General features: G+C 35.7%; 1 protein-coding gene across 2 annotated transcripts in view; it reads left to right on the top strand.

Annotated features, from left to right (window-relative positions):
• TMTC2 (transmembrane O-mannosyltransferase targeting cadherins 2) overlaps window positions 1–16,538 on the top strand; it is a 187,562-nt gene that overhangs the window by 99,346 nt on the left and 71,678 nt on the right. For both annotated transcript variants that reach the window (XM_026699094.2, XM_087934516.1), the window contains one exon: window positions 14,327–15,149. In XM_026699094.2, the coding sequence (XP_026554879.2) occupies window positions 14,327–15,149 (823 nt within the window). The remainder of the gene's footprint in view (window positions 1–14,326; window positions 15,150–16,538) is intronic.

Genomic DNA, 16,538 nt, shown 5'->3' on the forward strand with positions numbered 1-16,538 from the left:
CCAAGAGGAAAGATTAGGCAAAAGATCTTTATTTGTCCATTATGTTTTTTCAAATAATCTAAGCTCTCATTTAAAACCATGCATTTGTATTAAGGTACACATTATTCTCAAAATTTGCAGGCCATCTTTACATTCCAAATCTTATTGTGTATTTGAAATATTCATCTTGGAATACTTTATAAGCAAAGAATATATTTGACTGTTAAGAGACCTTGCATTATATTTTATGGAACTTTCAAAAGGTTCTGGAATCCTAGGAATGAATTCATCATCTGCAGTATTTTGAGAATATATAAATGAAATGGGGCAAAGATAATTACATAGCCATTATAATTCTTGAAATCAGAAGTTCTATCTTCATTACTTTTGTATTAGATTATGTAGCTGAATTTCACAGCAGAGTATATAATTTTGAGTATAAAAATTGTAAGCACATGATTAATGTACATTATTGTTTTTATTATTTTATATTTTATTTTATTGTTTATAAGCTGTCCAGAATCACTGAGACTGAGTGGGCAGCCACATAAATCAGATAGATAGACAGGTAGGCAGAAAGATATTTAGCAGATTTTCCTAATCTGGTATCTTTCAGATATTTCAACTATTAATTCTTTTTAATCATGGTCTCAAACCTCAAGAATTAGCTGTTTGGGGAATTGAAAAATCTTGTATTTTAGATGTGGTTATCACAAAATATCAGTTTTATGATGTACCTATGACTGTATATTACTTTTCTCCAACTTGGTACCTTAACTACACTTAACTACAAAGACCAGTAGTAGGCATGGTTGTAAATTCCAGAAGTTGTAATTGCTATCTGGTATGAACTGAAATTCAGACCATTTAAAATAAAATGCCTTGACTATTTTTAATGAAGTATAAACCCTTATAAGGTACAAAAATCTTGGGGTTCATTATATGTTCTTGAAGAATAGAGGTTTGTGGCTTTTTCTGCAATTGGATTCAATTTTTCTGTCAATTGCATCATTGGCACTTTTGAGCTATTATCATATTCAGGAATTCTGCAATTCTTTTGGGTTATAAAAATCTGCAGGAGGCCAATCTCCAACAAGGTTGGCATAGAAGCACATGAAATAGTCTCATAAGATGGCTGCTTTGGGAGCGCTTGAAGGTATTTCACTCATTCAAGAGTTTTCTATTGTGATAACTTTGCAAGTAATCTGCCATCCTCAGCTTTCACCATTGAGTTCAAGTCTCATTATAAATTGTCTCTTTATGTTTCTAAAATGCTGGGTTCCCAAGCTTAGCTCATTAATGAGACAGGAATGCATTTTATAATAGCTGGTTTGTTACACCAGAACCACACCGAATAAAAAGAATGTTGCGATTTAATTCATTGGTGCTGGAAACACATTTATAAATTTACACTTGACCAAGCCTGCTAAAGAGAATGCAATAAAGATTGATTCCAATTTTCCCCTGAATTCAATTACTTTTGTTCCTCTATTTCATCCATTCTCTTCCTTTTAAAAGCTTGTTTTCTTTTGAGAAATTATATAAAAATTACATTTTTAAGTTAAAAAATTGAGCTTTAGTTCAGTGAAGCATGTTACTCCCGCCCCCACTCCCTTTAAAAAAGTCTTTTACTGAAGTTTTTCACAGCTAAACTGAATTAGCTATTATTTATCCCCATGGAAGAAGTGTTAAATCTCTTTATTACTTAATAAGTTAAAAGCAAGATTATCCCAAGATTGGCTTGTTTTTTGCTTAAGAGCATGATAGATTGGGAGTTGCATCTGTCTGCCCGTGAAGATTCCACAATACAATCGTTAGGTGCTTCATAATATAAAAAAATAGATTTAAAATAGCTTCTGGTTAAAACAGTGTTCCTTAACCTCAACAAGTTTTAAGTGTATGCATGAATGGGCTGGGTAATTCCCAGAGCTGAAGTTCACCCATTTTAAACTTGTTGAAAAATGCCATGTTAGAAAGTTAGAGACTGATAATTGATTTTTTTGCTTTAGCAAAAAAATAAAAAATAAAATCCATCACATCAGCTTCAGTGCCATGAAATAGAATGAGATTGAGATTGCTTTTCCATTTGTACTAAGTTTTTTACCTATGGTTTATAAGGTGGTTTGCCCCTGATCATATAAAATGGGAGACATGGTCTAATAGTAATATGAAGAATTTTAAAAGAACCTTGAATTTTAATTTGGAGTCATCATCATCATCATCATTTAGCCATCACCTATCCACTGCAGGATAAAGGCCACTTTCGCAAACAATACAGCCCTGAGCTTTCTTTTGCCAATTGGTCCCCCAGTACGTTCTGATGTCATCGATCCATATTGTTTTAGATCTCTTTAATGGACATTTATATTCATATTTTAAGTATTAACACCTGAATTAGGAAACCTTTGCATTAAAAAATAGTTTGTGTCTCTTCATTTAACTTTATTAAAATATAGAATCATAGACCAAACAGAAGTTTTTTAACTACAAAAGTTTAAAAAATACACTATACTTCATCCAGTTAAAAAACAAACCTATTCATTAACCTTTTCATGTCTGCACATGAAACATCAAGAAAAATAATCAGGTCCAGAAACCCTAACCTTTCAACTAGGTATACAGCCTGATCTTAGTTTCCTCCATTCTTCTAACCAAACAGTTCCATATTCAATCAGATTAATTATTGACCTTTTAGTACTTAATTGCTATCAATCTGATTAGTATATATTCCAACATTTATCACCTATAATGTAAAATAAATATATAAATAAATTGTACAACTCCACTTTAATGCATTAGAGCTCCACCTTGATGTGGACTGTCTTAAAGATTTGATTTGAAAACCGAATTGTATATGACCATGGTTAAACATAACTGTTTACATAACTGTAAAAGACAGACCAGAAATAAAAGTTAAAATATGCAAAAAAATAGTAAGAGAACACCTGTCTCATCTTCATGACAACAAATCACCGGGGCCTGATAGATTACATCCCAGAGTTTTAAAGGATCTGGCAGAGTCATCTCAGAACCACTGCACCACATCTTTCAAAAATCCTGGAGCACCGGGGAATGACCAGAGGACTGGAAAAGAGCTGCTGTGGTTCCCATCTTCATAAAAGGAAAAAAAAACAGACCCATGAAACTATAGACCAATCAGCCTAATATCAATATCCGGGAAGATACTGGAAAAGATAATAACAAAACAGATTTGCCAACATCTAAAAACAAGTAAAGTAATAACTAGCACTCAGCACAGGTTTGTTAAAAACAGATCATGCCAAACCAATCTTATTTCATTCTTCAACACAGTGACTAAATTAGTAGACCAGCAAAATACTTTGGACATAATATATTTAGATTTCAGCAAGCCATTTGACAGAGTAGACCACAACCTACTTCTTAGTAAGCTGGAAAAAAGTGGAATAGATAGCACCACCACTAGATGGATTTGCAACTGGCTGGCAAACCATACTCAATGAGTAGTCCTTAATAAGTCTAAATCTACATGGAGGGAAGTAAGCAGTGAGGTGCCACAAGGTTCCGTCTTAGGCCCAGTACTCTTCAATATCTTCATTAACAACGTAGATGAGGGAATAGAAGGGGAACTTACCAAATTTGCAGATGATACTAAGCTGGCAGGAATAGCTAACACCCAAGAAGATAGGCTCAAGATCCAGATGGATCTTGACAGACTAGAACACTGGGCCATATCTAATAAAATGAAATTCAATATAGAGAAAAGTAAAGTCCTACACTTAGGCAAGAAAAACCAAAAGTACCCATATAGACTGGGTGAAACCAGGCTCAATAGCAGTGACTGTGAGAGGGATCTTGGAGTCTTAGTGGACAATCAGCTAAATATGAGCCAGCAGTGTGCAGCCGCCGCCAAAAAAGCTAATGCAATCCTAAGTTGTATTAACAGATGGATACAATCGAGATCAAGTGAGGTACTAATACCACTCTATAGGGCCTTAGTAAGACCACACCTAGAGTACTGCATCCAGTTTTGTTCATCACATTATAAAAAAAGATGTTGAGACTCTAGAAAAAGTACAGAGAAGAGCAACCAGGATGATTAGGGGACTGGAAGCTAAAGCATACAACGAACGGTTGCAGCAACTGGGCTTGATTAGTCTAGTGAAGAGAAGGACCAGGGGAGACATGATAGCGGTCTTCCAATATTTGAGGGGCTGCCACAGGGAGGAAGGGGTCAAGCTATTTTCTAAAGCTCCTGTAGGTCAGACAAGGAATAATGGATGGAAACTGAACAAGGAGAGATTTAACCTGGAAACAAGGAGAAACTTTCTGACAGTGAGAACAATCAACCAATGGAACAGCTTGCCCTTGGAAGTTGTGGGAGTGCCATCAGTTGAGACTTTCAAGAAGAGATTAGACTGCCATTTGTCAGTAATGGTGTACGGTCTCCCGCTTGGGCGGGAGGTTGGACTAGATGACCGACAAGATTCCTTCTATCTCTGATTATCTGTATCTGTACACTGTATAAGCTATCCATTGCAGTCACATGGAAAAAGTTCTTTGAATTTCTAGACTGCATTGGGGTAGATTTAGTAATTTAAAAGGGAATGTTTGAAATTTTCTTGAGTCAAATCTCTTCGAAGCTTTATCATCCTATTTTCTGCACCAACTTTAAAGCTGTTATTTTTCTTATGATAAATTCCATTCCATTTTCCACTCAGGACAAAATTAAAAGCGAGGAAAAACAGAGCATTATTAATAGATACTTTTGCCCAGAGGCAAAGTTTCCTTGTGAATTTTTTCCATTTAAAAAATGAGCTTGTGATTCAAGGTTTTGATGATTAGACAAGATACATTATAGAAAGAAGAGCATCTTGATGTAACTTCAGAGAGAGGTTAAAATATAATTGTACTTAAAACTGCTGTGAAGAATAAGAGAAGTCATTTCTTTATATCTTTCTTTTATATCTTTCTACTTTTTCTACTTTTTTTCTTGCTGTACTTGTAACTTTTTCTTTTATTTCTCCCTGTTCTACTTGAGTCTACTAGTTCTTATTACTGCTGTTAAAAGTTTCAGCAAAACATATTTTTTAAAAAATACTAAAAGAATACTTCAATTACTATTCTGGTTTTATAAACTATAGACATAACACATATTCAGTATATTTCTGGATATTATAAAAAAAATTTTTAACCAAGTGTAACTTTTGATATAATGGTTCAGTTCATTTGGTTTTATGTTCTCACGCTAATAATTTCCAACAGATATTACAAACTTCTGAAACATGCTAATACAGCAAAAAGTACCAACATAGGTATAATAATTCATAAGATTAGTGCTCAATCACCATACATGTGAATTATTAAACTTACTAAATAAACTCAATACGTATATATAGGTGTATATATACACACACACATGTATGCATCTGCATACATATATATACATACTGTCTGCATGCTCCAATGGATAATCAAATTAAACTCAATGTGTAAAATACAAACATAGTGCACAATGCAATAATTTCTATATCAGGCATACTAATAATAAGTTGTAGAGTTTTGCAAAACTAAACTTTAGTTTTCCCAACAAAAATTCCCTTCTACTGCTCTCATATTGATAATGTTATAAACACTTTTAGTCCCCAAAAAGATATTTAAATAGACTAAAACAGGGGTCTCCAACCTTAGCCACTTTAAACCTGGAGGACTTCAATTCTCAGAATTCAGCTTTGCTGGCTGGAGAATTCTGGGAGTTGAAGTCCTCCAGGCTAACCAGTGGTTAGAATGCAATACTGAAGGCTGCTTCGGCTGACTGCCGGCTGCCTGCAATTTGGTAGTTTGAATCTCTCACCAGGCTCAAGGTTAACTCAGCCTTCCATCCTTCCAAGCTCGGTAAAATGAGGATTCAGATTGTTGGGGGCAATAGGCTGTCTCTGTAAACCACTTAGGGAGATCTGTAAAGCACTATGAAGCGGTATATAAGTCTAAATGCTATTGCTGTTATTGAGACGGTAATATACTTTGTAATGGAAATAATGTCAAAGTTTTTAGACGGCTAATCATAGCCTTTTTGAAGCATTGACTTCAAAAGCTTTTTGATAGAATATAATTTTGTGGATTTACACATTATTTAATCCTGACCTTGATTTAGCTCGTTGGCTACTTTCCTGTAATATGATACTCTAAAAACAGTTAAGACCCAATTAGTTACACTTGCAGAATTTTATGTATTGATTTTGTATTTAAATTGTTTATTTTTATTTTTTATTTTCTTATAACTGTTATTAGTTGCTTCTGTAGAATAAAAAATGGGTGCAAACTGAATAATATATAAGTTACACACTTTAAAAAATAAACTGTCTGGTTTCACTGCTCAAAGCTACAGTATAAGATGGATTGTTTTATTAATAAGAATAACATAATTAACCAAATCATTAGTTAAAGTTTTAGAATGCAGCTTGTAAAACTATTGCTAGCTATCTCAATCTATTACACAACAGGAATTACAGTTACGCTAAGAATGAAGACATAACTTTGGTAAATCCCTTAAAGTACTGTGAGGATATCATCAGATCCTTTTTATATCAAACTCTGTTTTAGCATTCAAATGAAATATGCATTGGAAAAAATCCTACATATATCCTTTTTTCTGGTTGCTAATTTCAGCATCTCTGGCTGGAAAATTATAGAGACAAAAATAGATCTAAGTTTATTTTGAGAAAAAACTTCAATGCTGTAAAAACTAAAGCATAGCATATTTGAAGTATTGACCTTTTGTTTCCATGGGAAACTGCGAAGTCCTGTGCTGCCCTATAGTGACTGCATGGCAGATGAATGGGAGATTCCAGAATAACATGTCATTCCAGAATCCCAAGATCAGATTCAGGGCTCAATGCTTTGAAACAACCTAAATAAGTAGGAATTATCTTTTCACTATAAGCTGACATTCATGCATATATATGTCCCTACAGATGCCCAAATGAAATATATTTTCAAAGTTGTGGCATGCATGAAGAAAACTGATAGACTGCTTTTCCTAGTACTTTTCATTTTCATTTTTATTTTTTGCAGAACAGTGTGGCCATTCTCTTAAAATAAAATGAACATACCCAAATTTTAGGATTACTTAATACTTAACTGGAAATAGCTGTATCCAGGGGGGGAAAGGAGGACAAAGCTAAATAGTGTTATCTTACCCTCAAGATTCCCTCTTCTGGAAGCCTTGTTTAGCTTTTTCCATAAAAAAAATCTATATTTATCTTCTTCATCTGTTGAATTTAAAGCAGGCATTCACAGGAGGAGCAGTACTAAAAGAGTAACTGTTGATAGTCCTTAACTAACAGAGGGAATGGGACCAACATCTTAAAACACAATGTTATGTAGCCATGTTGCTTAATAATGACAGTAGCAACATTTCCAGTTAAGTGAATTAGAAGCCATTGTTAGTGGGATGTCACACATTCGTTATTTGTGATCTCCTTTTGGGTTCCCCCCTTGACTTTGCTTGTGGGAAACTAGCAGTGAATGTTGCAAATGGCAATCAATATGGCTATGGGACCCTGCAGCATCATAACTGCAAACTGGACACCAAGTGCTTACTTCACAATTACATGACTGGAGGGATCCTGCAATGCCTGCAACTACAAGGACTGGCCCTATGTACCACTTGTTCAGGGCCATTGTAACTTTAAATGGTTGCTGAACAAATGGTTGTTAATTGAGGGCTACCTATATAGATGATTCAGATGATAACTGTAAGTTAACTCATTTGGTAGAAGTTCAGTTACTTTGGATCATTTTCTCTCATAGTTTCATAGCTATTTATACTACAAACACAATTTCGTTTAGAAGATATTCCATTGCTGGATTGTTAAAGCTGCTTAAGCCTTCCAGGGCTTAATTTGGAATTAACTGACATTTTTAACATGTAGTCTTTTTAGTTATTGCAATGCAAAATAGATCTTTATTGCAGTTTTAATATACTTTTTTTCTTTCTGTTGGAAACCAAACTGCTTCTTGGTTTAGTTTTGCTTTAGCAAGAGAAAGAACAAATATAAGGTTTGGCATAATCATTTGAACATTTTTATTGCTTTTCTAATTACACATAATCCTCAATCTAGGACCAGCAATTGAGCCCAACATTTCCATTTCTAAGCAAGACAGTGGTTAAGCCTCATTTTACTACTTTTCTTGCATGAATCACTGCAGTTGTTAAGTTCATTACATAGTTGTGAAGTGAATTTGGCTTCCCCATTGACTTTGTTTGTCAGAAAGTTGCAAAAGATTGATTACATGATCCCGGGATAACTGTCATAATACAACCATCATAAAAATGAGTCAATTTCCATGCATTTCAGTTTTGATCATGTGATCATGGGGATGCAATGATGGTCATAAATGTGAAAAACATAGTCAGTTTTTTAATGCCATTGTAATTTTGAATGGTTACAAAACAAACCTTTGTAAGTTGTGGACTACCTGTACATAAACTTCTCTATATCCCTGGGCCCAGCCAGGGGTAGAATTTGGCGGTTCATTGAACTGACCATAACATTAGTTAGGGGTTCACCCAAGCCCAGGTGAACCCGTAACAGCCCATCCCTGTAAGTAGGGGAAGAAGGAGTAAAATATAAAATGTAAAGCTGGACTAAGCACCATAAAGTTAAAGATAGTTTTTTTGAGTTTCTAAGCTTTGTTTTGTGCTGCATTTACTACATTTTTCTTTTCTTTTTTTTTTCTTACCTGAGGAATGGGAGAGAACAGAGGAAATCATGCTTGCCAACTGGAAACATCATGCGCTAAATAGGATAAATAGGAACTTTGCATTAACAAAAAGTATTAAATAATAGGGTAATCTACTATGGAGTTTAATTCAGCAGAGTTGTTGATAATGTTCTGCAGATTTTGTAGTAAGGAACACCTGTAGGACATTTTATTGATGGAAGCCGTAGCAATCATAAATGGCACTTCAATCATCTTTTTTCTTTTAAAAAAGTTTCTCTTGGAGGAAAACCCTAACTGATTAAAGGGTTAGACGTTTTAATAAGGATATGAAAGCATATGACAGATGGGATGGATTAGGACTCTTACCAGTACAGTAATCTAATCATTGCTTCCAAGCATTATAAAAAGCTCCCCCTCTTGGCTGGGTTTTATCCAGAAAGAAAATTGCAAGAATAAAGTGCTGTTGATATGCTGGCTCTGAAATTGTTCCCTAAAAATGACTGTATCTGAAGAACATTTTAAAAATTCATATTTTGGTCATATGGTTTCTTGGTTCATAGGTCCATTAGAATCTTATGGAGGGCTTCTGATCCCTTCCCTCTTTCTTACTATCTTCAGATATACAAAAAAATATTGCTAATCTGGAGAAGAAGAGCTCAGGCAACACAGCACTGTCCAGAAAGAGGCCAGAATAGCTGATGGGGAAGTGGGGAAGAGGTGCAGAGTAGTCCAAAATCTAAAATCTATTAAGAGGTTAGGAGATGTCCTGTCCTAGCCCACGCGGCACGCATCAAGTTTGACTACTTTATTGAGCCACTGCAAGCTCCTAATATGATTCCCCAGGTCTCACTGACACAAAGTCCCACTGAGACTGAGTCTGCTAACGCACAAAGTCATAAGCAACAACCCACCCAAGGACAAAGCACAAGTCTGCAAATCCACATACAAAGTCCAAAGTCGAGGCATGAGTCTAAAGTCCAAGCACTGTTACCAAAATCAAGATCCAAGTCCAAAATCAAGTGCAAAATCCAGGGTCCAATCACGAGATCAGAAAATTAGTTGCAGATTCAGAATCAAGAAAACAAGAAGTCAGTGCACATACACAGCAGGGAAGTGAATAGTTATCTTCAGTGCTGCTTTATTACATGTGTTGTGCTAGCTGGTGCAGCTCATTGGGAAAGGAAAGGCTCCTCATGAGTAGCCTCACCGACTTCTGTTTCGCCTCCCTCTATTTGGCTCTACATGCTCTGAGATCCAAAGGGATAAACAGTTCCTTTTTGGCTCTGCCGACCCACTGCAGCTGCATCCCTTCTTCAGCCTGTGCCTCTGGATGGGGATCCAGACTTCCAGGCAGCAGCTGTGCCTCTCTCCTCTTCAGCCAGGCACTTGTCCAGTCCCTCCAATGTTCCTAGCCTTGCCTCCTCTTGCCCACCCACTCCTGGCATGGAATCTTCTGCATCCTCCCAATGCTCCTCTACACTCCACTCTAAAATCATCATCTGAGCTGGTGTCCATCAAACCATTATAGCAAGTTTTAGTTTTAGTTTGACAAGATTCTGTTCATTAGGTGTAAGCAAATAAAGAATTGATTTGATTGTATTTTGTTCAGTCATCTTTGGACTGATTTGTTTACTACCACTTTTTTATTTATTTTATATTATTTGGTTTGTCAATTGCTTACAAGATAATGGGTATAAGTAAAAACATAGTTATGAATACATGGATACATATAAGAAAAATAAAAAAATACAATAGGACAGGGATGGTAGGCACGTTGGTGCGCTTATGCCCCTTACGCCCCCTACAGACCTCTTAGGAAAGGGGTGAGGTCAATAGTAGAAAGTCAAAGATTAAAGTTTTTGGGGTTTGGGGAAGAAATCACAGAGTCAGGTAGAGTATTCCAGACATTGACCATTCTGTTGCTGAAGTCATATTTCCTACAAACAAGTTTGGTGCGATTAACCTTGAGTTTGTATCTATTGTTTGCTCTTGTATTGTTATGGTTGAAGCTGAAGTATTCATTGACAGGTAGGACATTGCAATGTATGATTTTATATACTATACTTAGATTGGACCGAAAGCGGTGTAGTTCTAGGTTTTCTAGGTCTAAAATTTCGAGTCTGGTGGCATAAGGTATTCTGCAACGAGTAGAGGAGTGGAGAACTCTTCTTGTGAAATATTTCTGGACTTTCTCAACTGTGTTAATAAAAGATAAATAATGTGGGTTCCAGACTGATGAGCTGTATTTGAGTATTGATCTAGCAAATGTTTTGCATGCTGTATTTAGTAGTGTAATATTACCAGAGAAAAAGCTACATAAGATTAGGTTAACAACTCTTAATGCCTTTTTGGCTGTGTAGTTACAGTGGACTCTAGCACTTAGATCATTTGAGATGAGTACTCCAAGATCCTTGACAGAATTTGGATCATCAACAAGGTCTTGACTATTCAGCCTGTATTTTATTTTCTGATTATTATTATTTTGCCAATATGTAGGACAGAGAATTTATTTGTTGAGATTTGAAGTTGCCATTTGTTTGACCATTCTGATACATAGTCAAAGTTTTTTGAAGGGTAGCAGTATTGTCTGTGGTGTTGAATAGCTTTACAAATCTCTCTCCTTCCCTTTGTATCTCTCTCTCTCTCTCTCTCTCTCTCTCTCTCTCTCTGTATCTTGCTTTCCCTCGGCCCCTGTCTCGGCCCTCTTCTCACTCTCTCGGAATAGTCCTGCATGCTCTCCTTGGGGCTCTTCGCTGTCCCCTTTTCTTTCTTCCTTTTGGAAATCTGGGCTGGCTGAAGAACGAGAGGAGGAGGAGAGGGAGGAGGGAACCCTCCACTGCGGCTTCTGCTCATTCCTCAGCTAACCCAGATTTCCAAAAGGAAGGAGGAAAAAAGGATAGTGAAGAGCCCCAAGTGGAGCACGCAGGACATTCTGAGGGTGTGAGAAGCTTCTTTTCTTTCTTCTTGGCAAGTTTTTGGAAATCCAGGTTGGCTGAGGAATGAGCGCAAGCCGTGGCAGAGGCTTCCTTCCTCCCTCTCCCCTCCTTCTCGTGTGCACCCTCCAGGCCCCACCATAGCCGGCTCCATAGCTGTTCGCTGTTCTTGCAGCACCTGTGCAGCACACTCAAATTTAGTGCACTTTACTCCATCCCCTCCTCCTCCTCCTCCTCCTGGAGCCCATTACAATGTGGTGCATTGGAGCTGCCACCTTCAAGGCGCCAGCTCCGGAGCAGTGCAACAGTCAATGGGGTGACTCTGCAGGGCCTCAAACGCCCCCCTGCCATCTCTTAGTGCCCCCTGCCAGCCCCCTTGCCTCTTAGCACCCCCTAAGGCATCCCACCGCCCTCCAGGGGTGGTACCGCCCACTTTGGGAACCACTGGTCTATAAGATCATAGTTGCTTTTGTTGAAGTTATAATTGGGGATCACATCATTGTGTTGATTTTTGTGTGGACGTAAGTTGAGACAAAAGTCAATCATATTGTGGTCACTGTTGGAAAAGGGTTCTTTAATTTGTATTCTGTAAATTGAATTCAAACTATTGCAGAAGATGAGATTGAGGCAGTTGTTAAGTCTAGTATTGTTGGTTACTAGTTGTTCCAGTCTCAGGTTTGTTACAGCATTGTAGAAGGTTGCATGTATGGGTTCAGTTTTACATTTGTTTAGGGTCCAGTTAATGTGAGGTAGATTGAAGTCACCAAGAAAGATAAAAGTGTGTGGGCAGGATGTTCCCCATGTTAGTAGTGAATTTAGCTTGTTTATATGTTCGATGTCATAATCAGGTGCTCTGTAATATAGTAAGAATCAAAATGTGATATTTAAGGACAGTTCACAGATGATGGTCTGTGACTTACATACTTACACTGTTTGATTCCCCTTTATGGGGTAGGTTCTATTAGCTTTGCTGTAATTCTGTGATATTTTCAAGCTTGACCATAAAATACCATTGCATAAATGGGATTTGTATCTTGGTTAATCTTTGTTTGGTCATTTTACTAAAAAGTTGAATCCGTAAAATATGTGGGCCTACATTTATTTGGATAAAATCTCAAATTTGGTCTGTAAATGGTGTGCTGGGGTCTCTAATGCAAAGGGTACATTGGATAGAATCATTGTAAATAATTAAAACCTAAATTATAATCATATTAAATTAATGAGTATTCAATGGGGTATTCTAATTTATTCTAATTTAATAGCATATTAAAAAATACAATTCAGTAGATGTTGGTGTCTATTCAGAGACCTAGGACACAGATTGTGCAACATCCCAACTTGCCACTTACTCCATCTGGTCCTTACATCCTATCAACTGGAACACCCCCCACCCCCAATAAAAACAACATTTGGGAGAAATCTAGAAAACAGAGTTTTTACATTGTGGCATAAAATGTGTCAAATCTTACATGGCATTTATATCATTTTTAGAAAAAAATGTGAAAGTAGAAAAGCCAGGAGAACTTTTGTATTTAGAATGCAGATTACTTAATAAATGTAATGTCAATGAGAATAAACATTTTAATTAAACTTCTGTTATTTTGTTTACTGAATAGTTTATTGCTGCTTTAGGTTGTAAATTATCCTGAGTAGTCTAGCAGCGTGACAGTAGAGAAATATAGTGGTAAAGTAGACTTCTACCTTAATATATATTGTACCAAATATTTCCTGCAGCCATTTATTAAAATAATTTGTCAAAGTTTGTTAATTAAGAGACTAGAATTCATGCAATTTAAACGTTTTTATATTGTGAACCACTGTTGGATATTTTTTCTGGCTCACACACTATCTTATATTATGGCCAGTACCTTGATGGGTATCACAAAATGTTTCAATTTAAAAATCCAGTATGTGCTCCGAGTCAAATTTTAACAATTACAAGACACACTAATTGTATCTACCACAACTGTTGTAGAGTAATCCAAACAAATTATAGGTTGCCAAAAATAAATTAAAAGTGTGCATTAAAATGTACTTTTAATCACTAATGTGATCTTGTTCTTGAATTTTGCATTGTACTCAATAGTTTAGTGTAGCTAAAATTGATATTTTAATGATGCTCCAGACTTAACTTAAAAGTTAAAAAAAGCACTAATTAAGGTGAAAGTAATGTCTCTCTTCAATCTATGCTAAAGAAAATAATTGTCAACATGTTGCAGGCTGCAATTGTATTACTGGAAATGCCAATTTAAATTAGTTTTGCATAAAAATAGTAAATAGTAAGCCCAGAAACAATATTTCAAAGTTCATTTCCTCCAGATAAAGCCTATCCCAACATTGCAAAACAGGCTGGAACAAATGAGACCTATTTTATAATAAATAATTTAAGAAATAATTTAATTCACAATGAGATAGTGACCTGTTGCAATAAATCAATAAATGAGGAAGCTTGGGAGACATTAAAATGTTATCTGGTTTTACAATGAAATTTTAGCAGCAGAAAAAAAATCCTATAAATAGAGTAAAAGCATGCAGAAATGAAATTTAAATATAAAATATTAGTTCAGAGGTCTGAACCAAGAATATGTTATTTCCAAAACTATAAAGTTTCCTTAGGTTAGGATTAATTATCTTTTTTAAAAAAAGCCTCACAGTTTTAGCAAAGAATTAGCAAGTATAATTCTTTTTTCTCTTTTTCTCTTTTGCAGAGGAAGAATTGGCCTCTTCTTTTGAGCATTGGTTTATTGATCTTCTGGGGAGCTTTATTACTGGGTCTTCGCTTCTATTGGATGGGGAACAAACCTCCCAGCTTTTCCAACTCTGACAACCCAGCAGCTGACTCAGATAGTTTTTTAACACGAGCTCTGACCTTTTTTTATTTGCCAACCAAAAACCTTTGGCTGCTGTTTTGCCCAGACACTCTTAGCTTTGATTGGTCCATGGATGCTGTGCCTCTTCTCAAAACAATCAGTGACTGGAGGAACCTTCACACAGTGGCCTTTTATGCTGGATTCCTCCTCCTTACTTATACCAGTTTGAAAAATTCCAGCATAGAAAGAGCAGGCAATGGGAAAAATATAACAAATGGCAGACTTAATGGCAATGGTCACAACTACCTATCTGAACTGGAATATAAAGAGTTGAGATCCAGTTTTGCATCTAAAGAAGAGAATGGCATTAACAAAGGCTTATCACAAAAACCACACATCCCCTCAACAGAGAATATTGTGGTTCTGTCGCTATCTTTATTAATTGTTCCTTTTATTCCTGCAACAAACTTATTTTTTTATGTAGGCTTTGTGATAGCAGAGCGTGTGTTGTATATACCCAGTATGGGCTTCTGCCTCTTGATCACTGTGGGCACAAGAGCCCTTTATGTCAAAGTCCAAAAGCGCTTTCTGAAGAACTTGATTTTTTTGGCTAGTGCTGCATTAATTTTTTTTTACGGGCTGAAGACATTTATCAGGAATGGGGACTGGCAGAATGAAGAGATGCTGTATAAATCAGGGATTAAAGTAAATCCAGCTAAAGGTAACATTTTCCATTGGGATTATTTGCAACAAATGGATCCGTTTATTGTGTATTTTTTAATTTAGCTATAACAGTTATTTTTGGAAAATGCATAGATCCTATATTTACAATCATAAATAAAGTACAGAAATAAACAATGTACTATACTGAGATACAATTTCATATTACTTGCTTATTCAGAGGATTCATTGAATGTAGGGTGAAAACAAGTTGAAAAGTACAGAAATGTTTTGCTAATATGTTTTATGTTTCTGAATCTTGGTATTACAATATCTCATGTAAGAACACTTCTTACAGAAACATCTTTGAAAAAAATGGGTAGTTTGAATTATTTACTGGTTAGGTTTTTAAATTTATGAATCACTTTCTATTCATGAACTGAATTTTCTCCCCTTCTTTTTGGAATAGCATCATTTTTCCCAGTGGTAAGATGTTACTCCTATTTGTCTTAATATAGGTGAAACAACATTCACGTATTCTGTTAGTGTTTGGGGACAAACCCCCAAACAGAATGTGCAGCAGCAGTCAAGCCAGGCAGCCAAATGAGAGAGGAAGGGCCCTAGAGTTTACACACACTGATGACAAAAACACTGTTTGTAGTTTAAATAGTTGTTTAATCCAATTAGAGTTTAAACATTGTCAATCAGTCCATATGTCATTCACAAATATATCCATTCAGTAACTTAGTCCATTTACAAGTCAGTTCTATATCCTTATCTTCTTGTAAAGATATCTTCTCCTCTGATACCTTTCCTTTTGAAGACAACGCTGAGTATTCACAGGATATCAGCACATCAATGAAGTAGTCCTTTCGTTCAGGTATTCAAACAGTTGTAGCAAATAGTAGCAAACAAACAGTAGCAAGCAGAAATCAAGCAGAGATCAAGCAGAGAGATTACGTTTCTCTTACTGCCTTTTATTGCCGTTTGTAACCGCACCTTAATTAGTTAATTACAAGCAGTTTTGTGCTTAAAGCTACAAGTTACAAACTCCCAAACCTTGGTTTATATATTTATTCACCCAAACTTAGTTGGTGTATCAATGTTATACCCAACATATTCCTCAGTTTCCATGAAGAAATGTCTGTAGGTTTTGTATTGTTAAAATATTTGGGAAAATAGGGCCTAATAATTAAACCACAAGGAAAATACAAAATGTGGTTTCATTGGTATAAAGCAAGAGCCTTTGAGACTGGAGAACTAAGAGTAAATTCTGATAAATTTAATTGTCACATTGCTAAATTTTCAGAAGTTTAATGAATTTAATTGAATTTAATAAATTTAAGTTTAATGCAAACAAAAACAAACAGAAAAATGAGTGTTCAAGTTACTGTTTCTGTTGAAAATAATGTACAGTAAGAAATAACTTGTAAGATGCATAAAATCCCTC

Source organism: Pseudonaja textilis, chromosome 5 (genome assembly GCF_049901715.1).
Source record: "Pseudonaja textilis isolate UNSWEBS1 chromosome 5, rPseTex1.2, whole genome shotgun sequence".
NCBI lineage: Eukaryota > Metazoa > Chordata > Lepidosauria > Squamata > Elapidae > Pseudonaja > Pseudonaja textilis.